General features: G+C 59.4%; 1 protein-coding gene across 1 annotated transcript in view; it reads left to right on the forward strand.

Annotated features, from left to right (window-relative positions):
- DYNC1H1 (dynein cytoplasmic 1 heavy chain 1) overlaps positions 1–23,467 on the forward strand; it is a 61,187-nt gene extending 37,720 nt beyond the window's left edge. Inside the window, exons 35-78 of the mRNA XM_069559524.1 lie at positions 37–264; positions 717–947; positions 1,061–1,201; positions 1,429–1,662; positions 1,749–1,955; positions 2,039–2,160; positions 2,555–2,720; positions 3,683–3,846; positions 4,767–4,896; positions 6,748–6,881; positions 7,344–7,458; positions 7,557–7,718; positions 7,804–8,018; positions 8,102–8,306; positions 9,286–9,459; positions 9,558–9,677; positions 9,896–10,016; positions 11,310–11,505; positions 11,891–12,008; positions 12,089–12,304; positions 12,588–12,800; positions 12,904–13,031; positions 14,546–14,699; positions 15,292–15,438; positions 15,543–15,693; positions 15,813–16,066; positions 16,143–16,277; positions 16,389–16,483; positions 16,592–16,766; positions 16,947–17,022; positions 17,623–17,783; positions 17,891–18,002; positions 18,100–18,160; positions 18,250–18,373; positions 18,467–18,580; positions 19,146–19,316; positions 19,396–19,613; positions 19,710–19,813; positions 21,070–21,281; positions 21,628–21,781; positions 22,172–22,314; positions 22,404–22,572; positions 22,763–22,890; positions 23,086–23,467. Coding sequence (XP_069415625.1) covers positions 37–264; positions 717–947; positions 1,061–1,201; positions 1,429–1,662; positions 1,749–1,955; positions 2,039–2,160; positions 2,555–2,720; positions 3,683–3,846; positions 4,767–4,896; positions 6,748–6,881; positions 7,344–7,458; positions 7,557–7,718; positions 7,804–8,018; positions 8,102–8,306; positions 9,286–9,459; positions 9,558–9,677; positions 9,896–10,016; positions 11,310–11,505; positions 11,891–12,008; positions 12,089–12,304; positions 12,588–12,800; positions 12,904–13,031; positions 14,546–14,699; positions 15,292–15,438; positions 15,543–15,693; positions 15,813–16,066; positions 16,143–16,277; positions 16,389–16,483; positions 16,592–16,766; positions 16,947–17,022; positions 17,623–17,783; positions 17,891–18,002; positions 18,100–18,160; positions 18,250–18,373; positions 18,467–18,580; positions 19,146–19,316; positions 19,396–19,613; positions 19,710–19,813; positions 21,070–21,281; positions 21,628–21,781; positions 22,172–22,314; positions 22,404–22,572; positions 22,763–22,890; positions 23,086–23,214 — 6,927 coding nt within the window. The 3' untranslated portion in view covers positions 23,215–23,467. The remainder of the gene's footprint in view (positions 1–36; positions 265–716; positions 948–1,060; positions 1,202–1,428; positions 1,663–1,748; positions 1,956–2,038; positions 2,161–2,554; positions 2,721–3,682; positions 3,847–4,766; positions 4,897–6,747; positions 6,882–7,343; positions 7,459–7,556; positions 7,719–7,803; positions 8,019–8,101; positions 8,307–9,285; positions 9,460–9,557; positions 9,678–9,895; positions 10,017–11,309; positions 11,506–11,890; positions 12,009–12,088; positions 12,305–12,587; positions 12,801–12,903; positions 13,032–14,545; positions 14,700–15,291; positions 15,439–15,542; positions 15,694–15,812; positions 16,067–16,142; positions 16,278–16,388; positions 16,484–16,591; positions 16,767–16,946; positions 17,023–17,622; positions 17,784–17,890; positions 18,003–18,099; positions 18,161–18,249; positions 18,374–18,466; positions 18,581–19,145; positions 19,317–19,395; positions 19,614–19,709; positions 19,814–21,069; positions 21,282–21,627; positions 21,782–22,171; positions 22,315–22,403; positions 22,573–22,762; positions 22,891–23,085) is intronic.
- The last annotated feature ends 1,046 nt before the right edge of the window (positions 23,468–24,513 follow it).

Consider the following 24,513-nt stretch of genomic DNA (forward strand, 5'->3'; position numbering starts at 1 on the left):
CCACGTCCTTAAATCTGCTTGCCGTTCTCCCTCCAGGTGCGGATCATGTTTGAGGTGCAGGACTTGAAGTACGCCACGCTGGCCACTGTGTCTCGCTGCGGCATGGTCTGGTTCAGTGAGGACGTGCTGAGCACAGACATGATCTTCAACAACTTCCTGGCCAGGCTGCGCAGCATCCCACTGGACGAGGGGGAGGATGAGGCCCAGCGCCGACGCAAGGGCAAGGAAGACGAGGGCGAGGAGGCCGCCTCCCCGATGCTGCAGGTGCGGGTGGGGCTGGTAGTGTGCGCCCAGGGGGTACCCTGCCCCCGAGAGTCCAGGCACGTCACAGCAGCCCCGCCCCCGCTGCAGCCTGGGACTTGCGGGAGGTTAGCATGATCAGCGTTGTCTCACGCCAGCTTCTGAGGAAGCCAGTGGTCACAGTTGCAAAACTGTAGATATGCATGGAAAATTTAAAGAGTTCTTTCAGATTTCTCTGCAAATTGATGAAAAATGGCCTATTTTCAGTTTTGATGGTAAAACCCAGTGTTCCCAGGAAGCGTGATTTTTGAGAACTGCCAGGATGGAGTGGGATTGATCACTGGAGCCTCGACTCCTCATTTTTCAACCCATGAAACTTCATCATGATGGGGCCCTCCCCTAGGCCCGGGTTAGAGCCGGTGAAAGTCCCCCAGCCTTGCTAGCTGGCCGCTGAACTTGTTGACCCACCCTCGCAGATCCAGAGGGACGCGGCGACAATCATGCAGCCGTACTTCACGTCCAGCGGGCTGGTCACCAAGGCGCTGGAGCACGCCCTCACGCTGGAGCACATCATGGACCTGACGCGCCTGCGCTGCCTGGGCGCGCTCTTCTCCATGCTGCACCAGGCCTGCCGCAATGTGGCACAGTACAACGCCAACCACCCTGACTTCCCCATGCAGAGCGAGCAGCTGGAGCGCTACATCCAGGTCAGGGCCGGGCGGCTCCGGGCACCGCGGCTGCAGGGCTGACGTCGCTGCATATGTCTCTCCTTGAATGTTGAGACTCCACTCAAATCGGGATCTGCCTCCTTCCCCCACAGCGGTACCTGGTCTACGCCATCCTCTGGTCCTTATCTGGAGACAGCAGGCTGAAGATGCGGGCAGAGCTGGGCGAGTACATCAGGAGGATCACCACAGTGCCGCTGCCCGCTGCGCCCAACATCCCCATCATCGACTACGAGGCACGTGCTGGAGGGCAGTGTCCACCCCGCTTCTCGCCCCGCAGCGGCCTCGCCTGCACCTGATCAGCCTTTCCTGTTGGGGGATCTTGTCCCTTTAGTCTCCCATGGCACAGGGAAGGAGGGTTAACTTGGAGGTCCTGACTTGGGTGAAAGGGAGCAGATCCTGCAGGCCGGCAGGCTTGGGGGACACCCCCCACCCTGGCTGACCCTCGCCCGCCCATCTGCAGGTGTCCATCAGTGGAGAGTGGTCGCCATGGCAGGCCAAGGTGCCACAGATTGAGGTGGAGACACACAAGGTGGCCGCCCCGGACGTGGTGGTGCCCACTCTGGACACCGTCCGCCACGAGGCCCTCCTGTATACTTGGCTGGCTGAGCACAAGCCGCTGGTTCTGTGTGGGCCCCCCGGGTCTGGCAAGACCATGACGCTCTTCAGCGCCCTGCGGGCCCTGCCCGACATGGAGGTAAAGGGGCAGGATCGGGCGGCCGACCTCGGGGCCAGGGACGCGATCGGCCTTCCACCGCTCCCCTGGCCTCTGTCCCTCTGCAGGTCGTGGGTCTTAACTTCTCGAGTGCAACCACCCCAGAGCTCCTTCTGAAGACCTTTGACCACTACTGCGAGTATAGACGCACCCCGAACGGGGTCGTTCTGGCCCCCGTGCAGCTTGGAAAGTGGCTGGTATTGTTCTGTGATGAGATCAACCTGCCAGACATGGATAAATACGGGACGCAGAGGGTCATATCCTTTATCAGACAGGTCTGTTCCTGTCCGCGAGGCCCCGACTCCCCACCCACATTACTGCTCACTTCTGCTCCTGACGCGTCACCCCCTTTTCTCAGATGGTGGAGCATGGGGGCTTTTACCGAACCTCTGATCAAACCTGGGTGAAGCTGGAGAGGATCCAGTTTGTGGGGGCTTGTAACCCGCCCACTGACCCTGGGAGAAAGCCCCTCTCTCACAGGTAACACCGCTGGTAGACTTCCTGGGCTCACACACAGCAGTTCCAGGATTGCTTTAAACAGCATAACAGAAACACGGTTTTGATGATAAAAATAACAAAATACTGCTCATCGCTGGGATTCCTCTGGGTTTCCCTGCACTGTGCTGGAAACCTCGGAAACACACTCAGGATGAAAGCAGTAGTGAACTGCCCAGACCTGCCTGCAGGGCCCGGGTGAGGCTGAAATAAGCCGGACTCATTTTCCCACCTCTGCTGGCTTCATATTCGGGTTTCTGGATCTGCTGCTTAGTGTGAGGCCACCCTGAGCCGTGCCGGGAAGCCTGGGGGCGGGGCAGGGGGCGGTCCTCCAGCGCGGGCACGCCGCGCCGGCGGCTGAGCCGGGCTCTCCCTACAGGTTCCTGCGCCACGTGCCCGTGGTGTACGTGGATTACCCGGGCCCCGCCTCGCTGACGCAGATCTACGGCACTTTCAACCGGGCCATGCTGCGGCTCATCCCGTCGCTGCGCACGTACGCGGAGCCGCTCACTGCGGCGATGGTGGAGTTCTACACCATGTCCCAGGTGCGCGGTCTCCCTGGCCCCTCCTGGGGCCGAGGGCTTGGGAAGAGTCTGCGCTCCGTGAGCTCCTGCTCAGTACGGGGGCTTCCCGCAGAGCCCTCTAAGTCAGGTCACTCCTCCAGCCGGTGCCACGCCCAGGTGCCTCCTCTCCCTTGTTCTGCGTCCTGGTCCGGCCGTGTGTGCATCTTCATTCCCTGATGAAGCTGAGACTGGACGGTGCACTTTCTAAGCGGGTGTGCACACTTGTGTCTCAGCAGACCCAAGCCGGGCACGTGGGTCTGTGCTCACTCTTCCGTGGTGTTTATGGTGACCTGGTGTGGCCACCACACTAAGGCTGGACCAGTTACACTCCCACCACGGTGCCTCGTCCAGCCTTGGAAAAAGGCTGATTCAAACTGTCTTTGCTCCTTGGATGAGCAGAGGTGCTTCTCATGGTTTTGATTGGCATTCCTCTGTTAGCTTCTAACAAGGGCTCCTGCAGGAGAGCTGCTGATATTCCACTGAGACATCATCTAGCTTAGAGTCCTGTGTGAGAGCTCACTTGTCATGTTATTACAAATGCTTTAGACTTTTCATGATTGCAGCCTTTTACCTACATGTTTTAAGTATCATGAAATGTAAACTTTTTTCTTTGTTTTTCTTTTTGAGATAATGCTTAGAAAAGCTTTCTTTCAGCTTAGGAAGTACACTTTTTCAAGCATTTTTATGAGAATTTTTCTGTAGTTTTATTTACTTTGTTTTCTCAATGTGATAAGATATAATTAATTTCAACATAAAGTGAGCACTTTGGATCTAATTCTGTACTAAGTCGTAGTCCCCCCGTTATTTGTTATTTCATTCTTCCGTATCGCAGGGTGTAGAGTCTTCATTTTTAATATAAAGATGTTATGCCGCATTTCCCTCTGCTACTGCTCTTCTTGTCCTGGGACTTTACACGGAACTTGGTGTTCTTTTTCTTCCCGTAGGAGCGGTTCACTCAGGACACACAGCCCCACTACATCTACTCACCCCGAGAGATGACCCGCTGGGTGCGGGGAATCTTCGAGGCCCTGAGGCCCCTGGAGACGCTGCCTGTGGAAGGCCTCATCCGCATCTGGGCACACGAAGCCCTCCGTCTCTTCCAGGACAGGTGAAGCCGAGGGTCCGGGTAGCTCCCTGCTCCCCTTTGTTGACCCCCGAGCTAGAGTCTGCACGGGGCCTGCCTGCCCCCTGGTGGAGGGGAGCCTCGCCTCTGGTGATTGATCACAGCCACCCCCTGTCCGGGATCTCAGTGCTGTGACGGCCCTGCTTGGTTACCTTTGGACCTTGGGCAAGGCATTTTGGTTCACCTCTCCCTGTCGGGTGGGCCCCATGCAAGGTCAGAGTGCAGAGGTCACAGGTGATTTCAGTGCCTTCTCACTACAGCCTGGGGTGCCGTCCTGTAACCGTGAGCCCTCCCTCGTCCTCAGCCTTGGCTCTCAGCAGGGGATTTGCAGCTGTGTCTCTGGGGCTTTGGTTTTTCTCTTTTACCTGTTAACCACTTATATCAAGTGTAAGCGTTGATCACATATATCACTTGTAAGCTCTGGCTTTTGCTGGTTAAGTGACCAGTACCAAAGGGAAGACTTCCTGACAGCTGTAGTTGGTGTTCAGCATGGATCACGGGAGGTTCTCTGTGGTTTTAACCATTGTGTCAGTAAAAGGCTGAGTCTTTTTATCTTTTAAGGAATCTGAAGAATTATGATTTTTAAAAATCAGAACCTTTTTCTTATATTCTTTGTTTATAGCTCTGTACAACCTTTGTTTTAAGACAAATTCTTAGTTTCCCCAGGTCCTGCTTTGTCATTTTTATTTATTTTTCTTTTATTTTTAATTTCGTGTGTTTAAGCACTGCACTGTAATAGCTACATTCTGGATCACTTAAAGCATCTTGAGTTCAGATTCTTTGGTTCTTCCATTTGCGGGAAATGAAGGTTTCTGGTAGAAGACTAACGCCAGGCTTTGGAGTAGCCCACAGCACCCTCAGAGCCTGGTGTTTTCTCAGCGCGGCCTCTGTCTTTTCCTCTGCAGACTCGTCGAGGACGAGGAGAGGCGCTGGACTGATGAAAACATCGATATGGTTGCTTTGAAGCACTTTCCCAACATCGACAAGGAGAAAGCCATGAGCCGGCCCATCCTGTACAGCAACTGGCTGTCAAAGGTGACGCGTCGGCGCCGTGTCAGCAGTACTCCTTTCCTCTGTCCTTTCAGTTAGGATCATCATCTAATCAGAAATGTCTTTGACTTGCACTTAACTGTAAAGGAAGGCATGGTGGTGTTCAGTCGCTCAGTCGTGTTGGACTCCTTGCAACCCCATGGACTGCAGCACACCAGGCGTCCCTGTCCATCACTGTCTCCCAGACTTTACCCAAACTCATGTCCATTGAGTCGGTGATGCCATCCAACCATCTCATCCTCTGTTATCCCCTTCTGCCTTCAGTCTTTCCCAGCATCGAGGTCTTTTCCATTGAGTCGGCTCTTTGCATCAGGTGGTCAAAGTATTGGAGCTTCAGCTTCAGCATCAGTCCTTCCAATTAATATTCAGGGTTGATTTCCTGTAGAATTGATTGGTTTGATCTCCTTGCAGTCCAAGGGACTGTTAAGTGTCTTCTCCAGCACCCCAGTTCAAAAGCATCAATTCTTTGGCACTCAGCCTTTTTTATGGTCCAACTCTCACGTGATGGAGGTGTGATGGGCTACAGAATTGTAGCTGTGAATAATTTAGGGCAGACAGTCCCAGGAGCAGGCTGCTCTTAGAGCTGTGGATGCTGACCACCAGAAGGTGTGGTTCAACGTGTTTGCATTGAAGGGAGTCTCTGCCTCAGCTGCTTTCACTTTCCTCACGGTAAAAACAAGGCATTGTGGGTAATCTGTGTGCAAGTGTTCGATGTACTGAGATCCTAGGCAGAGTTGACATTGCCAGAATAGCTGCGAGTTGTCCTTTTCTCAGAAGGAGAGCAGGGCATCTTAGAAGGTTGCAGCCTTGGCGTGCATTTCTTCAGTGGGCAGTGCTGACTTGCGCCCGAGGACAGTCTTCCATCAGGAGCTCAGACTCATAGGGTGAAGCAGCTCCGTCTTGGGAGCTGCTGACCCCGGTGTGGGGGCTCAGGTGAGTGTTCACAGGCCTCCATCTGGGTGTTAGGAAGGGTGTGGCAGACGGAGGGCCTGTGGGAAGCAGGGGCACAGAAGCGGGAAGAACAGGGAGTTCTGTGCAGTGTTGCTAGAATGTCCTGTTTATTTCTAGGCTTTAGATACTAATCCTGTTTCATTCACAGGCAACATCTTCTACCAGTGGCTTGTCTTTTCACTTTGTTTATAGCATCATTGGAAGAATGAGCGTTGTTAACGGACTGTCATTTAAATCCTCAGTCTGAATTGAGTTAGCATGTAGGGTTCCCCGAGTGCATGTCCATGGCCTGGCGCGGGGGCTCTGGGTGGCTCTGTCACAGGTTTTTGCAGGGGCCTCTTACAGAGCTCTGTCCTGTTGGCTGGTTTGTTCATTGCTCTCTGGGCTAAAACCATGTGCTCGTGATTATGGCTGTGAATCTGCCTGCTGGGACGCCAGTACCTCACTCCTGGCTCTTCTCTGGGGGGGTCTTTGCATTCTGGGCCTTTCCTCTTCCAAATGAACTTTGGAGTTGGCTTGTCAAGTTGCGCCGGTGTGACTTCCACCATCCACCACTGACTCTGACTGGGGTTACGTTGAATCCACGTGTCACTTGTGGGGAGCTGGCGTGGTTGCAGTCCTGCATTTCTCTCTCCGGGACTGGTGTGTCTCTTCATTTACCGACACGTTCTGTGCTCTCGGTGATGTTCGGCTTTCTCCATAAAGATTTTCCGTGTCTTTAGGTTTCACCCTAGTTCGCTTTCTTTTTTGTTGCTGTGTTGTAAATACCTACTTTTCTCTCATTCTTTAGGACAGTTTTTCGGTGTGTAGAGATGGGATCCACTTTGCTGTAAGAACTGAGGTGATTTCTTCTTAGTTAATTAGATCTTCCCTTCTTTCCTATAGGACTACATCCCAGTAGACCAAGAGGAGTTACGAGATTATGTCAAAGCTAGGCTGAAAGTTTTCTACGAGGAAGAGCTGGACGTGCCTCTGGTCCTGTTCAACGAGGTCTTGGACCACGTGCTCAGGATTGACCGGTGGGCGTTTGGTTTTTGCAGCCTCCCCACTCACCCACACTGCTCTCAATTTACTGGTGGGGGGGAGGGCTCATGCCCGGCCTCGTGCTGGCCTCCTGACAGGCCCCTGCACCTCCACCAGCGATTCCCGCTCCTCCTCTGAGTCCAGCTCTACTGTCCCCAACGTCCCCACTAAGCAGAGCCTCATTCTGCCTCTCCAGGCGCCTCCCACCTGCCTTGGTTCCGGCCGCTCACCCTCCTGCTCGAGTTGTCAGGGTGTCTGGAGACAGGGCCATGTCTTTTTTCACCTTTGCTGCCTCACTGGCAAATCACAGTTGCTCCACAGATGTTTAATGTACAAATACAAGTTGAAATGCATTCCAGATATTATAGACTAGATCCTGAAAAGTGTTAGGATTTGAGTATCCAAGGGGGAGCGGAGCATAAAAGCCTCAACCTGCATCCCTTCTGATGATGTTCCAGAATATTCCGTCAGCCTCAGGGCCACTTGCTTCTGATTGGCGTCAGTGGAGCGGGCAAAACCACCCTGTCACGCTTCGTGGCCTGGATGAATGGGCTGAGTGTGTACCAGATTAAGGTGGGTCTGGCCGGAGCCTCTTGATTCCCACAGTGAATCCTTGCTCATGAACGTAGCTCCTTGGGTGAGAAAGGAGCTGACCCGCCCCACTCCTGCAGGTCCACAGGAAGTACACGGGCGAGGACTTCGATGAAGACCTCCGCACGGTGCTGCGGCGTTCCGGCTGTAAAAACGAGAAGATCGCGTTCATAATGGACGAGTCCAACGTGCTGGACTCCGGGTTCCTGGAGCGGATGAACACCCTGCTGGCCAACGGCGAGGTAACCCCTGACGTGCCGTGCAGGTCGCGTTCCGTGGCGCCGGGCTCCGAGGACCAGCCAGCCAGAGTACTGTGCTGTTTCCCAGGTGCCCGGCCTCTTCGAGGGAGATGAGTACGCCACCCTGATGACCCAGTGTAAGGAGGGGGCCCAGAAGGAGGGCCTGATGCTGGACTCCCACGAGGAGCTGTACAAGTGGTTCACCAGCCAGGTCATCCGCAACCTGCACGTCGTCTTCACCATGAACCCGTCCTCCGAGGGCCTCAAGGACCGCGCCGCCACCTCCCCTGCGCTGTTCAACAGGTACGCCCACCGCGCACAGCTCTGCTTTCCCGGGGCAGGCCCCGCCCTCGGGAGCCACTCTTGAGACGTGGGTGTCTTTGCAGGTGTGTGCTGAACTGGTTTGGGGACTGGTCCACGGAAGCTCTGTATCAGGTTGGCAAAGAATTCACCAGTAAGATGGACCTGGAGAAGCCGAACTACCTCGTGCCCGATTACATGCCGGTCGTGTACGACAAGCTGCCGCAGCCACCCTCCCACCGCGAGGCCATCGTGAACAGCTGTGTGTTTGTTCATCAGACTCTTCACCAGGTGGGTTCAGTCCTAAGGTCACGGGAGGAGCGAAACTGACCACCGTGCTGACGTGGAACTGAGCTGATGTAGAAGTAGCCCCCGAGGCACCTCGGGCTTGACACTGTACCCTCGCCCGGGAGAGAGTGCCTGGTTCTTGCCTGCTTCCTGCCTCTGTCAGCGACGTCTCAGCTGCTCGGGGCCCGGCTGCGTGTTCTCGGGCCGTCTGGCCCCTCCCCACGTCGCCTCCGTCTGCCCTGTCTCGCTGCCTCTTTCCAGGCCATGTGCTCCCCTAGGGCAGGGGCCACGGTTTCTATGTGAAGGGCCAGCTGGCTGGTGTTTCAGGCCTCGCGGCCCTCAGAGTCCCTGCTCGGCCTCCTGAGAGCCTCGTGGCCGTGAGCGAGCGGAAGCCCCACATGCAGAGGCTGCCCTGTGGGGCATGACCTGCTGGCCTCTGCTGGCTGCCTCTCCATGGGTTCTCTGTATCAGAGGAGTGCAGTCTGCCCCCATCGGAGGGGTCTGTGAAGAGCACTTTGACCTGCAGGCATCCTGTGGGCCCTGCCCTCCCACTCCTGCAGGCCACCTCCACTGCCCCCTGCCCTCTCCACACCTCCCTCCACCTGCGGGGACCGGAGGAGGTGATCTGTCTCACCCTTCTTGATGCCGTTTCTTATTTTGGTTCTGCTGAAAATCAGCAGAAAGTAGAGGAGTGTGCTGACGCCTACGTAGTGACGACCAGCGTGGGGAGTCTTCCTGGGAAGTACACCCCTGCGAGTACCACCCTTCTCTTCTCAGAGAAGCGGGAGGAGAAACCTCGGAGGTGGGAGGGCTTCTTGGCGTCTCACGGGAGGCAGCTGGACCCAGTCCCAAGTGATGGGACTCCTGAGATCTGGAGCCATGCCACCACATCATGCCAGCAGAACAGTCACGTTCTGAGGTTAAATTGTGACGTTTTGAGGCTAAATCGGGGAGAACTGACATGGTCTTCATTTTCCAAAAGGCTAACGCCCGGCTGGCGAAGCGAGGAGGCCGCACCATGGCCATCACGCCGCGCCACTACCTGGACTTCATCAACCACTACGCCGACCTGTTCCACGAGAAGCGGAGCGAGCTGGAGGAGCAGCAGATGCACCTGAACGTGGGGCTCAGGAAGATCAAGGAGACGGTCGACCAGGTCCGCCGCGGCGCGAGCAGCCCTCACTGGGAGGGAGCGGGCCGTGTTAGGCGAGCCCTGCCTGTTTCTGTCGCCCTGACGTGGCTTTTGCTCCTCAGGTGGAAGAGCTGCGTCGGGACCTCAGGATAAAGAGCCAAGAGCTGGAGGTGAAGAACGCAGCGGCCAACGACAAGCTGAAGAAGATGGTGAAAGACCAGCAGGAGGCCGAGAAGAAGAAGGTGCCGCTTCCTGTCCCGGGAACTGTGGCCTGTGTGGGCCACGCGTCTCCGTCTCCCCGGCTTGTGTGTGCGTGTGTGCGTGCACGTGTGTGTGTGGAGTGGGGGTGCGCACACGCACACACGTGTGTGTCCCAGGCGGCGTGAGGAGTGCTGTCTAGGGTTTCATTCAGCAAGTTAACCAGTGCTCAGCTCAGAGCTGAGCCATGCTTTGTCTCCAGGTCATGAGCCAAGAAATTCAGGAGCAGCTGCACAAGCAGCAGGAGGTCATCGCAGACAAGCAGATGAGCGTGAAGGAAGACCTGGACAAGGTGGAGCCGGCTGTCATCGAGGCCCAGAATGGTGTGTGCTCGCCGCGGGGGCCTCGCGTCGGGGAGGGTGGGGGGCAGCAGGGCCCCCCACAGGTCCCGGTGTTGTACGTCCCCAAAAGCATCAGTGAGAGGTCTCAGAAACCTTCCCTAACTACTTCAGACTGTCCTCATCTCTGAAAGTGAGGTCCCCATGGAGCTAGTCCACTTTCCCCATGCATGCACGCCAAGGTGCTTCAGTCATGTCCAACTCTTTGCCAGCCCATGGACGGTAGCCCACCAGGCTCCTTTGTCTATGGGATTCCCCAGGCAAGAATACTGGAGTGCGTTGCCATGCCCTCCGCCAGGAGATCTTCCTGACCCAGGGATCAAACCCACGTCTCTTACGTCTCCTGCATTGGTGGATGGGTTCTTTACCACTAGCACCACCTGGGCCCTTTTTATGAGAAAAAGTTAACAAGATAAGTTTTTCATCAAAACATTTTCTTAATTTGGTAATGATTTCCTAAGTGTACTGTTTGCAAATCCTCGGCTTGAATTTCATCGAGGAATGTCATGAAGTGTGCAGTTTTGCCGTAACTATTAAGAGTGTCCTGGTTGTGGCCAGCAGTGATGAGTTGCCAGCTTCCTCCCCCCTCCCTCTTGCACCCTGTGTGCTGGGACATGCTCAGGAGGAGATTGTGACCCGGGCCCCTGTCCTTGTCTGCCCCACACCTGGGAGCGGCCTTCACCCCGGCCTTCCCGCCCACCAGCCTCAGACTTGTTCTGGGTCACCTGAAGGCTTGTAGTCTTCACATTACACCACACAGGACTGGAAGTGGCCTTCCAAACTGTGGGTTTTCATTGAGTTGGATTTGGATGAGAATTTAATTTAGGTCTCACCTGCCAAATGACCACTTTTAAAAGTGTTTTAATGAAAGTTCAGACTGGAAAAAAAACCCCACATTTCTGCTTATGAAACGTGTTGGCCAATTTTTTTCAACTGTTAATTCCACATCTTCAGCCAGCCAGTAAAGACAAGTACTAAAGTGTGGACTGAAGACACCTTTGTTTAATGGGTGTAACATAAATGAGCAATTTCATTCTTTAAAAAAGTATCTACATCTTTACAGAGGTAAAGGAGTCAGGATTTGTGAGGCATGTGTACAGATACCATCCATTTTCCAGAACGTGGCGGTAGTTGTTTTGGCCGCTGCAGCTACTCTAGAGGGTTTTAAGACAGGCCGTTCCGCGTTGGCTCAGCTCTCCTGCGCACGCGCCCCTCTCTGCTGGGAGTCGCAGCGTGGCTGTGGTCTGGCCCCCCTCACCGCCCCCCCCTCGTGTGCAGCCGTGAAGTCCATCAAGAAGCAGCACCTGGTGGAGGTGCGGTCCATGGCCAACCCTCCTGCCGCCGTGAAGCTGGCGCTCGAGTCCATCTGCCTGCTGCTGGGGGAGAGCACGACAGACTGGAAACAGATCCGTTCCATCATCATGAGGGAGAACTTCATCCCCACCATCGTCAACTTCTCCGCCGAGGAGATCAGGTGGGTGGGTGTGCGGGCCCAGGGGCCCGGGCTTCTCCTGTCTGCTGGGGCCTGGGCGTCTGACGCGGCCTCCGCAGGAAGCAGTGTTGGCTCATGGGTCACACAGACACCTCTCCAGGCCATTTCCACCCCAGACAGCCAGATTCCCTCCCCCCGTTCCTGACGGCAGTTCTCTGATCCCTTGCCCCTGTGATCCCCACAAGTGGCTGGGAGCGCAGAGCTGGCCCCGGAGGGGAGGGGAGGGGAGGGGCGGGAGGGAGAGCCATGGCCTGGAGCATCCTCCGTGGGCACCGGGGCAGCAGAGGGAAACTGGCTCTTGATTTCCAAAAAGCTCCTCTTCACTTGTGCCCTCCATGTGCTGAGAAACACAGCGCCTCTTTTGCAGTGACGCCATAAGGGAGAAGATGAAGAAGAACTACATGTCCAACCCCAGCTACAACTACGAAATCGTCAACCGGGCCTCCCTGGCCTGCGGGCCTATGGTGAAGTGGGCCATCGCCCAGGTGAGCAGCCCCACCAGGAGCCGCCGGGGAAGGGCCCCCTCACCCAGTCACGTCTAAAAACCACCCGTCCGCCTCGGCAGCTCAACTACGCCGACATGCTGAAGCGCGTGGAGCCGCTGCGCAACGAGCTGCAGAAGCTGGAGGATGACGCCAAGGACAACCAGCAGAAGGCCAACGAGGTGGAGCAGATGATCCGCGACCTGGAGGCCAGCATCGCCCGCTACAAGGAGGAGTACGCGGTGCTCATCTCCGAGGCCCAGGCCATCAAGGCGGACCTGGCGGCCGTGGAAGCCAAGGTCGGGTTGTGCTCGGGAGGCAGGCTTCCTGCCGCCCCGGAAGCGCTGCCTCTGTGCGGGCTTTGCTTGTGGCTCAGCTGGTAAAGAATCTGCCTACAAGGCGGAGACCTGGGTTCAATCCCTGGGTTGGGAAGATTCCCTGGAGAAGGGAAAGGCCACCTACTCCAGTTTATTCTGGCCTGGAAAATTTCACAGACGGTGTAGTCCATGGTGTCACTGAGTCGGACACGACTGACCGACTTTCACTTCACTAACTAACTAACCTGTTTGATTTTCCTTTTAGGTGAACCGGAGCACAGCTCTTCTGAAGAGCTTGTCTGCCGAACGGGAACGGTGGGAGAAGACAAGTGAAACATTCAAGAACCAGATGTCCACCATCGCCGGGGACTGTCTCCTGTCAGCCGCCTTTATCGCTTACGCAGGTTACTTCGACCAGCAGATGCGCCAGAACTTGTTTACCACCTGGTCCCATCACCTCCAGCAAGCCAACATCCAGGTAACTGTCCGCAGAGACTTTCGGGAAGGCAGGGGCCAACGTGAGGGTCAGTGAGCTCTCAGCGGCCTCGCCGGGAAGCCGTGCCATCCGCTTCCCCTCTCAGTTCCGCACAGATATCGCACGGACGGAGTACCTGTCCAACGCCGACGAGCGTCTCCGCTGGCAGGCCAGCTCCCTCCCTGCAGACGACCTGTGCACAGAAAACGCCATCATGCTGAAGAGGTTCAACAGGTAGCGTGCTCATGCGTGGTGAGGGGTGGGGAAAGGTGCGTGGGCAGTGCTCCCGCTTCCTTTGGAAGAGGTGAGCAGATTGGGTGGGCCGGCAGGCTCTCCTCTGACGGCGGGCTCTGCACGGTTCCCTTCGTTCCTGTGTTCTGACTGTCCACACTGACTTTCCCTGAGTGATCACCCTGTAACCTTGTGAAATTGATGTGCTTGGCACTATGATGGTTGAACGTTAAAACAGACCCTCTCTTAAAATACTGTGAGAACCGAAAGCATCTAGCTGGAGGTAAAGGAAGCTGCTGCCTGGTTTTGGCTTAAGGAGGCTGGAGTCAGAAGGGGAACAGGCCTGCCGCGGAGGAGGGTGATGGTGCCGTCCGGTCGTCCCCAGGCCTGAGCCCGTGCAGAGGTCCCCTGGCTGAGCCTCCCCCGTGGCAGCTCCCAGACCCAGACACCCTGGGTTTTCTTTCTGTTTTGAAAACCCTGCCCCGGGTTCCCGTCTCACCTTAGCTGCACCTCTCTCTGTGTGCCACTGTCCCCGGGGCCCAACAAGGAACCGACCCTCGGGTCTCAGAGAGTCTCACTGGGGGCGCTGGCGGGCGTGGCCATGCTGTGTGTCCTGGTGGGTCAGCGTGAGGGCTGCACTCGCCTGCGCGAGAGTGCACGCCGCGGTGCCCGTCCCTCAAAGCCTGTGCGCGTGAACGTCCGCGAGGCCAGGGTGTGTCCCGGCAAAGGCCCAGAAGCGCCTCGGGCTAGTGACGAGGCCACTGTGTGTCTCCCCCAGCCCTGGCAGGAAGCCAGGAGCTCTTCGTCCAGGGCCCCACACGAGGGTGGCTGCAGCCGATGGCAGTGCCAGGTGGCATGCTTCCAGGCACATGTGTGTCTGCAAATGGCCTGAACCTCCTCTGTGTACACAGAGCAGAAACCGGAGGCCGAGAAGTGGAGGGGGGAGGGCTCTCGCCACCTGCCCTTTTGTAGCCTCTGAATTCTGTGCAATCGCGCGTACGTGTTACAGTATCTTTAAAAAGCCCGAATTGGCTTTGTGACCTTGGACAGAGGACATTCGCCCCTCTGTGGCTCGTCTCCTCCTTTATAAATAAAACGGGTGTGGTGATCACACCTGTCTCGCAGGGTTGCCGTGAGCACTGAGCGGGAGGGTCTGGCATGCCTGCAGCTCATGGGTCTGCGGGTCAGGGGTGCTGGTTCCTGCTCTCCAGGAGTCTGCCCTGCGGGCCACCCAGCCAGGCGAGCGCCTGTGCTCGGCCTTCACGGAGCGGCGTCCTTGCCCCAGAGAGACGAGCCGCTTTGGCGGTAGCCCTTCTGGGCAGTCTGCCTGAGTCACCGCCCCTTCACAGGAGGTCCTCAGAAGGGGGTTTTTAGCGCCAAGCCTTGGGTCATGTGGTATCTCCTGTAAACCTGGAGCCCACATCTGAGCCCAGGACACCTGCCCATCACCCTGCCGGGCCCTGCCGTCAACGTCCTCGGGCTCTCCTGGCATCTGACCGTCCTCGGCCCGCCCTCAGGTACCCGCTGATCATCGACCCCTCGGGGCAGGCCACAGAGTTCATCATGAATGAGTACAAGGACCGGAAGATCACGCGGACCAGCTTCCTGGATGACGCCTTCAGGAAGAACCTGGAGAGCGCGCTGAGGTTCGGCAACCCCCTGCTGGTCCAGGTGTGTGCCTCTCTGCCGCCAGAGGGGAGCCTCTGGGCTGGGCTAGTTGTCTGCAAACGCGGTTGGCGTGAGTCACAGGGCCCAGTGCTGCCTTCTGGGCTTTGTGAGAAAGGGCTCCCTGGCAGCCCAGCGGTTAGGACTCAGCGCTTTCACTGCTGGGCTGTGCAGTTGGTCCCTGGCTGGGGACCTAAGATCCCACAAGCCGCGCGGCACAGCCCAAAAAGAAAAAAAAGGCAGGGATAAAGCTGCGAGACAGCTCTATAAAAACCCAGCAGAAGCAGTGTTTGCCCTCTAACTCCGCTTAGTCTGAACAGCCCCATCCCCTGGGGCTCTGAGACCTGTGCTGAGCTGCACGGCACCACCCTGCCGAGCACTGCGCTCAGCTGTGCGAGCAAGGAGCAGAGCCCTTCATCTCCTGAAGTAGCCATGGGTGCCTAGCGGCCACGTGCCAAACAGTGTGGCTCTAAACAGCTGGGTGGCTGCTGGGGAGGTGCATTTATCTGGAGCAGGAGTCAGTTAAATGTGGGTGGAAATACACACTGTCAAACCGTGGCTTCTGGCTGTTAATGGCCCCTCACGTACCCACACGTAGGATGTGGAGAGCTACGACCCAGTTCTGAACCCCGTTCTGAACCGTGAAGTCCGGCGAACCGGGGGAAGAGTGCTGATCACCCTCGGCGACCAGGACATAGACTTGTCGCCGTCCTTTGTCATCTTCCTGTCCACTCGCGATCCCACCGTAAGGCCCGGGGCAGCTTCCCACCCCCACGGAGACGGGGCAGCCATGGGCAGGGCGGTGAATGTGACGACGCTAACTGGTTGGTCCGCCGCCCCTCTTGGCAGGTCGAGTTCCCCCCTGACCTCTGCTCCCGGGTGACCTTCGTCAACTTCACCGTCACCCGTAGCAGTCTGCAGAGCCAGTGTCTCAACGAAGTTCTCAAAGCGGAAAGACCCGACGTGGATGAGAAACGGTCCGACCTTCTGAAACTCCAAGGTACGGCTCCGGGTCCCTGGCTCTCGGTGTGTGCGGGGCTGACCTTCCCCAGGACCAGGTGCCTCGGGGCCGCGTCACGGCAGCGCCAGGGTGAACTCTGCGCCTTCTGGTCATTTAAGGGGAGTTCCAGCTGCGCCTGCGTCAGCTGGAGAAGTCTCTGCTGCAAGCTCTGAATGAGGTCAAGGGCCGCATCCTGGACGACGACACGATCATCACGACGCTGGAGAACCTCAAGAGGGAGGCCGCCGAGGTGACGAGGAAGGTGGAGGAGACGGACATCGTGATGCAGGAGGTGGAGACGGTGTCCCAGCAGTACCTGCCGCTGTCCACCGCCTGCAGCAGCATCTACTTCACCATGGAGTCGCTCAAGCAGGTGGGCAGGCCGCGCCGGGCCGGGGGCCGCCCGCCACCTGCGCACGGGTGCTCACGGCCCCCTCCGCCGCCTCCAGATCCACTTCCTGTACCAGTACTCGCTGCAGTTCTTCCTGGACATCTACCACAACGTCCTGTATGAGAACCCCAACCTGAAGGGCGTCACCGACCACACCCAGCGCCTGTCCACCATCACCAAGGACCTATTCCAGGTACAGCGCCGGCCGGCCGCCCGGCCTGGGGGTGCGCTGGGGGCGGGGCGCGGGGGCGCGTTCTCCAGCGCCGGCGCTGTTGTGACGGCGCGCTGCCTGCCTTGTCTCCAGGTGGCGTTCAACCGCGTGGCCCGAGGCATGCTGCATCAGGACCACATCACCTTCGCCATGCTGCTGGCCAGGATCAAGCTCAAGGGCACTGTCGGGTGAGTCGGCGCCCCAGCGCACGTCCCCCCCAGAGGACGCTGTGGCCTCGGTGACAGCAGACGGGACTTCCGCCAAGAGGCCCTGGCTGACGGCTGCCCCCTCTCCAGGGAGCCCACCTACGACGCGGAATTCCAGCACTTCCTGAGGGGGAAGGAGATCGTGCTGAGCGCGGGCTCGACACCCAAGATACAGGGCCTGACCGGGGAGCAGGCCGAGGCCGTGGTGAGGCTGAGCTGCCTGCCCGCCTTCAAGGATCTGATCGCCAAGGTCCAGGCGGACGAGGTGAGAGTCCTGTGAGCGTCCCCAGCGGGAGCCGGCCTCCCACGGAGTTGCCTGTCCTGTAAAGCCCAGAACATCGTGTCGTGTTCTCTCCCGTCAAACGTCTGACACACCAGTCCACCCGCTCCGCCCGGAGGTGGGCAGGCAGAGCCCGTGGTGACGCGTCCTCTGTTGTCCCCATAGCAATTTGGCATCTGGCTGGACAGCAGCTCCCCCGAGCAGACAGTGCCATACCTCTGGAGCGAGGAGAGCCCTGCAAGTGAGCCCCGGGGCCTGCCCCACTGTGGCTGTTCCGAACCTGGGTGTGGGATGCGCTTTGCTGGCTGGATGCAGGGACGGGCCGGGAACAGAAAATCACCGATTCCTGAGATTCGCATCTCAGCGTTAGAACCTGTGGGAATCTGCGGGGGCGGCTTGGACGTGGGAAAGCAAAAAGAGGAATAGCCGGAAGTCCCTGCCCAGGGTTAGGCGTTAGGAGAAGGGGGCTGTTTCTGAGTATGAGGCTCTGGGCTGGCCGGGCCCCAGGAAGGGGCACGGGGGCCAGGGTTCAGCATGGACACAGGTTGGCAGTGGCTGCCGGGTCTCTGGGGCTTTTCGAGGTCCTTCCTGAGCGGGCTCCACGTGGTCATTCAGAGTCCGTAGCCACCCGTCACCCACGGAGGGCCCCGGGTGGAGGTCTTGTCTCAGCTTGCCCAGAGGGTGCTGTGGTGAGGTGGGGTGCTGGGGATTCTCAGGCAGAGAGGACGAGGGGGCGTCCTGATCTCTCGGGTGGTGTTTGTGGGGGGGGGCCCACGGCGGGGACGCCCGGGGCCGTCTCAGGCCTGTGCTGTCGCCAAGCCTCCTCCCCGCCTCGTTCCAGCTCCCATTGGGCAGGCCATCCACCGCCTGCTCCTGATCCAGGCCTTCCGCCCCGACCGCCTGCTGGCCATGGCGCACACGTTTGTGTCCACCAACCTCGGGGAGTCCTTCATGTCCATCATGGAGCAGCCGCTCGACCTGACCCACATTGTGGGCACAGAGGTGGGCGCCGAGCTGCCTGTCTGCACGGGCCCCCGCAGGGCCCTGCCCCTCAACGGGCACGCTGTTGGCGGGCCCCCCTCACCAAAGCCCGACTCCCCGGTCTGCAGGTCAAGCCGAACACGCCCGTCCTGATGTGCTCTGTGCCCGGGTACGATGCCAGCGGGCACGTGGAGGACCTTGCCGCTGAGCAGAACACGCAGATCACGTCCATTGCCATCGGTAAGGGCAGTCAGTCCGTGCCCTCCCTGGGACTTCACGGTTGGGGGGGCGCTAGAGTCCAAGTCCGCCTGCTGACCCTTCAGCTGTCTGTTTCCAGGCTCCACAGAAGGCTTTAACCAGGCAGACAAGGCAATAAATACAGCTGTGAAGTCGGGCAGGTAGGCTGCTTTGGTTTTGCTTCATGAGGCCCGAGTCCCCAAGGATTCCGGCCAGAGATGTGAGGCCGCGGCCTTCTCCCTGCCCGCAGGTGGGTGATGCTGAAGAACGTCCACCTGGCGCCGGGCTGGCTGATGCAGCTGGAGAAGAAGCTGCATTCGCTGCAGCCGCACGCTTGCTTCCGGCTCTTCCTCACGATGGAGATCAACCCCAAGGTGTGGGGACTGAGGGCGCCAGCCTGGCACCGGGCGGGGGTGGGGCGGCGGAGCTGAGCGCTCACAGGCGGCGGGCCCCCGTGTGCCCCTCAGGTGCCCGTGAACCTGCTCCGAGCGGGCCGCATCTTCGTGTTCGAGCCACCCCCGGGCGTGAAGGCCAACATGCTGAGGACCTTCAGCAGTATCCCCGTGTCTCGGATATGCAAGGTGAGCGCCGCTGAGCTTGCTGTCGCACTGGGGTGCTGGGCCACACAGATGTTTGGGCGCCAGGCGGAGGCCAGGGCTTGTGGGTGGGAGGCGGGGGTCATGGCAGGAATTTTGCATCACAGGACTTCCCTGGATGCCCAGTGGCTAAGCGTCTGCACTTCTGCAGGGGACCTGGGCCCAGTCCCTGCTCAGAGAGCTAAAATCCCATGTACTGCACAACGTGGCCTTAAAAAAATTATGTATCAATTCTGTGTTTCTTAAGTCCTATTTTTTGGGCCATAATCCATCGTTTCTGCTGTTTTTAGAAATTGGTTTTCTGTGCACTCTCCTGTTGGCTGTGTCATTTAGCTTAGTGTAATCAGGAGCACATCTTTATTAAAAGAAAACTTGGCGTGGTTTTCTCCTAGCAACACCATTCTCATTAATGACTGAAGTCAGGGTGGTCCCAGTGTGAGTACGTGCAGAGCGCTTTGTAAGACCTTGACTGCGGCAAGCCCTGGACTGTCGCCTTAGTTAGAACAGGCCTACGTCCCGGTGACCCTGTACTTGCTAACTTCCCACCTAGTCTCCCAACGAGCGTGCTCGCCTGTACTTCCTGCTGGCCTGGTTCCACGCCGTCATCCAGGAGCGCTTACGATATGCACCCCTGGGCTGGTCGAAGAAGTACGAGTTCGGGGAGTCTGACCTGCGCTCAGCCTGTGACACAGTGGACACGTGGTTAGACGACACAGCCAAGGCAAGCACGGGCTGCACCGCGGGAGGGCCCATGAGGAGGCCACCCCCGCCCCAGCCATGACCCACCTCTCCTCCCGCAGGGGAGACAGAACATCTCGCCAGACAAGATTCCCTGGTCCGCGCTCAAGACCCTGATGGCCCAGTCCATCTATGGCGGCCGGGTGGACAACGAGTTCGACCAGCGTCTGCTCAACACCTTCCTGGAGCGCCTGTTCACCACCCGGAGTTTCGACAGTGAGTTCAAGCTGGCCTGCAAGGTCGACGGGCACAAGGACATCCAGATGCCAGACGGCATCAGGTGCGTGCCCTCCCCACCACCAGTATGGGGCAGGGGGCCAGGGCACCGGGCACCTCCGGCCATGGTAACGTGTTAACCAGCATGCTGCTGTTCCAGGCGAGAAGAGTTCGTGCAGTGGGTGGAGCTGCTGCCCGATACGCAGACGCCCTCCTGGCTGGGCTTGCCCAACAACGCCGAGAAGGTTCTCCTCACCACACAGGGTAGGTACCCTCGTCCGCTGGCCGGCCAGGCACTCCTCCTCCAACCAGCCCCGGGGAGGCAGGGAAGCCCTTGGCCCAGGCGGTGTCTGTTCTGCAGCCTCCGTTCTGGGACACAGGCTCTGTAGCTGGTACATGGGGTCTGGAGATTGCATTTAGGTTTCTGTTTTGGGTTCAGAATTGATGTCATCTTTCCTTCTCTTCATTTTTTTTTAAGTTCCTGGCATTAAGTGACGTTTTAGAACTATTAGGTATTTTTATTAGAACTTCAAGACTAGTCAAGAGGTCATCAAACACAGTGGTTCTCAAAGTGTGGTCCCTGGAGCAACAGCCTCGGACTTCAGCTTTAGAGATGCAGGTCCTCGGGCCCATCCCTCCCCGGGCATCCAAACTGGGGGTGCCGGGACACTCCGGTGTGAGAACCGCTCTGACCCAGGCTTCTCTTTACGGGAGAAGACTGACGTGCACGAAGCCACACAGCTGGGGAACAGGACAGGCCCTCAATTCAGCTCTGTAATGAGGACCCCAGCTGTGGGGCCCACCTCCAGCCTGAGGACCACCTTGGCTCAAGCCTCTCGCTGTGGGGTCGAGCTGGTGGGCCCCGCGGTGACCACGAGGGAGGTCGGGCTGTCTGCGGTTGAGTCGTGATTCAGTTGGGACACGGGAGGGTCTGGGGCCGGGGCTGGGTGGGCGCCATCCTGTGCAGAAGCGTGTTCTGAGAGCACGCAGGGTGCCGACTCCAGTGTCGCCTGCCAGGAGTAGCCGCGGGGCCCCCTCGGCACCGCACTGAGGGTGTCTGAGCCCCAGTCAAGCCGGAGCCCTGCAGAGAAGCTCGCCCCCAGGTCCATGCAGGAGGCCCCGGGCTAATGGTGCCCAGGGTCGTGTGTCCCACGTGGAGGCCGTGAGGTTTGAGCCCAGGGGCCCGGCCAGGGGACAGCTCAGCACTGGACTCGGAGGGAGCGCTCTCTGGGGCCAGGACCCTGGGCACAAGCCAAGCCCAGGGCACTCAGGAGGCCGCCTGCTCCCCAGTGGCAGTGGACACGTGAGTCCTGGAGCCGCCTCTGGTGTCTGCCCGCAGCCTCCGGTGCAGCCCCAGTGGTCGAGACTCTGCCCGTGGTGCTGGGCCTTCTCCCCAGCCAACCCACCCTCGGTGCGGTAGGAACTGGTGCCCGCGGGGCACCTCACGGGGCGCGGTGCCCCCAGGTAGACGTGCAGGGAGGCCTCCGCGCTCAGCCTGTCCCCACCCCGCCCCCGCCCAGGTGTGGACATGATCAGCAAGATGCTGAAGATGCAGATGCTGGAGGACGAGGACGACCTGGCCTACGCGGAGACGGAGAAGAAGGCGCGGCCCGACTCCTCGTCTGACGGGCGCCCCGCCTGGATGCGGACGCTGCACACCACCGCCTCCAACTGGCTGCACCTCATCCCGCAGACACTCAGCCACCTCAAGCGCACAGTGGAGAACATCAAGGTGGCGGCACCCCACCTCATATCTGGGGGCTCGGGCAGTCCTCACGGGTGGGGCCGGGCCGGTCGAGGTGAGTGCTGCCTCAGGGCAGGTGTGCGCCTGGGCCAGGCCAGAGGGCTCGGCCTGGAATGCCCGAGAGTGGAGGATGTCAGTGACCTCTTCACAGGGTGGTCCAGAGCTGCTGTGGTCAGGCGCCCACAGCTTCATGCCAGGTCCGGTTCAAGGTTGAGTTCTGGCGATGCTGCAAACCCAGGACTCCCTGAGGCCAGGTTCCTGCTGGTTCCCGTCCTCTTCCCCGACCCCACCTCCCCACTCCACTCAAGCCCTCTGTCTCTCCCGACGACCGTAGGATCCTCTGTTCCGATTCTTTGAGAGAGAAGTGAAGATGGGGGCCAAGTTGCTCCAGGACGTGCGCCAGGACCTTGCTGACGTCGTGCAGGTGTGCGAGGGCAGGAAGAAGCAGACCAACTACCTGCGCACACTCATCAACGAGCTGGTGAAAGGTGGGCAGCGGGGGCTCCTGGGAGCTCCGCAGGGCAGCTCGGCACCCACCCCGACCCCCCCGGGCCCACACTGCCAGGACCTGGCTCCTGCTGCCTCACCGAGCATCTGCCAGGACCTTGCCTCTCCCTCTGCGGTCCCCAGAGATCTAGGACTGAGGGGGAGGGCAGGGCAGGGCCCCAGGCGTCTCACCCAGCCACACTGTCTGTGAAGGGGTTTCTGCAGCTGTGGTGCCTCAGGGCTGTCGTGCTCCCCCAGCTCACTCCCCAGGGGGGCTCTGTGGAGCAGGCACGGGGGTGCACCAGGCACGGGAGGCAGCGGAGCCCACACGGGGTCCGCCAGTGCTCAGCGGAGGGGCTGTGAGCGCTGACGTGGGTGGGCCCTGCCTGCAGGAATCCTGCCCCGGAGCTGGTCGCACTACACGGTGCCCGCCGGCATGACCGTCATCCAGTGGGTCTCTGACTTCAGCGAGCGGGTCAAGCAGCTGCAGAACGTCTCGCAGGCGGCCGCCTCCGGGGGCGCCAAGGAGCTGAAGGTGAGGGCAGCTCCCCAAGGCCACCTCGGGCTGGGGTGGAGCCCTTGGGGCGGGGGCGGCCCTCCCTCAGCTGCCGCTCTCCCCCACAGAACATCCACGTGTGCCTGGGCGGCCTGTTCGTGCCCGAGGCCTATATCACCGCCACCCGGCAGTACGTGGCCCAGGCCAACAGCTGGTCCCTGGAGGAGCTCTGCCTGGAGGTGAATGTCACCACCTCCCAGAGCGCCACACTGGACGCCTGCAGCTTCGGGGTCACCGGTGAGTGGGGGCACTCCAGCCTGGCTTCCCTCAGGCTCCCCTGCCCTGTCCCCAGCCTGCAACTCAGCCACCGCCCCTCATGGGCTGCCTGCTAATGGTACCCGCATGGCTGTGCCTGGTTAGTGTCCCTGGGCCGTGCCCACGCAGTGGAGCCCCTTGGGTTCCTGACCGCCCCCCTTAACCCCCACAGGCCTGAAGCTCCAAGGGGCCACGTGCGGCAACAACAAGCTGTCTCTTTCCAACGCCATCTCTACCATCCTCCCCCTGACGCAGCTGCGCTGGGTCAAGCAGACAAACGCAGAGAAGAAGGCTAACGTGGTGAGCACCCCTTCCCTCCTCCGTGGTCAGGTGACTCCGTGGGCACCCCCTGGGCACTAGGGCTGTGTCCCCGCCGTGCCCCCCCCAGGGGGACTCGCATCGCTCCCTTCTTGGGTGGGCCCCCGCCCCACCCCGCCCCACCCCGCCCCCAGGGCCGCCTCCCCTCGCACAGCCAGCTCCCCCGCCTTCTCCCAGGTGACCCTGCCTGTCTACCTGAACTTCACCCGTGCCGACCTTATCTTCACGGTCGACTTCGAAATCGCCACCAAGGAGGACCCGCGCAGCTTCTACGAGCGCGGCGTGGCCGTCCTCTGCACCGAGTGAGGCCGCCTTTTCTAGTCCCCTTTGTGTAACAGTAATGATATTTAACGTTCATTCATTATTAAAACCTACGGAAGGTTCATGGTTAAAAGTATACGGACTTGTCCAGGGAGCGTCGCTGGTGCGAGGCCGGAAGCTGCAGGGCGCGGAAAGAAGCCGGCCGGTTGGGAGGCGGAGCTGGGAGGGACCCAGGGCCGCGGTTCTGAGGGCCGAGGCGGGGCTTGTTTTATGAAATAAAACACTAAGCATGACGCGGCTCCGGCCTCTCATCTCGTCTCTTCTCTGGCTCCGGGGGACACCCGGGAGCCCGCGTGACTCCGGCAGCCTGGCCAGCCCGGCCCAGACCCGTGACGCACGGGTGACTCTGGGGCCTCCATCCCCACAGTCCTGGGGTGCCAGGTGCGGCCTGCGGAATGCGTTCCTGGTGTGTCTGGAGAGCTCCCGGTGGCTGGGTGAGCAGCCGGGTGTGGCACCAGCCTTGCAATAAAGACCTGCTCGTCCTGGTGGAAAGCAAGCTCGGCTCCGAAGGGACGGACAGCCTGAGGCTCCGTGGCACCCCCTATCTAGCCCTGCCCGCCCCCCCCCCACCCCACCCCAGACAGCAGACGGACCGCAGAGCAAGAGCCGTCGCCCACTTGGCTCCGGGACATGCCCTCTGGGGTCCCTTGGGGGGCTGAGCGCTGTCAAGAGCTATGTTCGACTGAAAATGGGGGCCCATTTTGAATGCTTTCCTCTAAGCCAGCAAATACGGTTTTTTAGCTTTTCTTTTTTTTGGGGGGGCGGTTTTGGTTTTTTAGCTTTTCTTCCATCACCCAGAGCGTTTAGCAGTGCCACAGTCTCTCACCCAGAAGCTGGTAACACCAAGGAGAGCCCCCGGAAAGCCTGACCCTCCCATGCCCACCCTGTTTACAGTGCAGGCCCTGAGCACAGAGGCCCATTGGTGCCGGGCAGGGATTCTGGGCGCAGGAGGAGGACCACCGTCCTTGATGGCCCGAAGGCCTGGCTGGGGAGGAGGGGCTGCTGCAGCCGCCAGACCCTGGTGCTCGAGTGTCCTGCGGGTGGGTGTAGGGCACCGCAGGCCCAGGACCAAGCTCCCCATCGGGGGTCTACGTACACCCCACCAGGAGTGCCCAGGGCCCCTACTTGCTGCCTCCCAGCCTCACCCTGACGTGAGCTCAGTCTGGGGGATCCAAGGGGCCCCCACTGAGACCACTCCTCACCTGCTTTTGTGGGGTCAGGCTGGACAGTGGGCAGAGCTGGCAGAAAGGGGGCCCAGAGGGGCCCTGGGGGAGGGCGGACAGC

Source organism: Ovis canadensis, chromosome 18 (genome assembly GCF_042477335.2).
Source record: "Ovis canadensis isolate MfBH-ARS-UI-01 breed Bighorn chromosome 18, ARS-UI_OviCan_v2, whole genome shotgun sequence".
NCBI classification, from domain to species: Eukaryota; Metazoa; Chordata; class Mammalia; order Artiodactyla; family Bovidae; genus Ovis; species Ovis canadensis.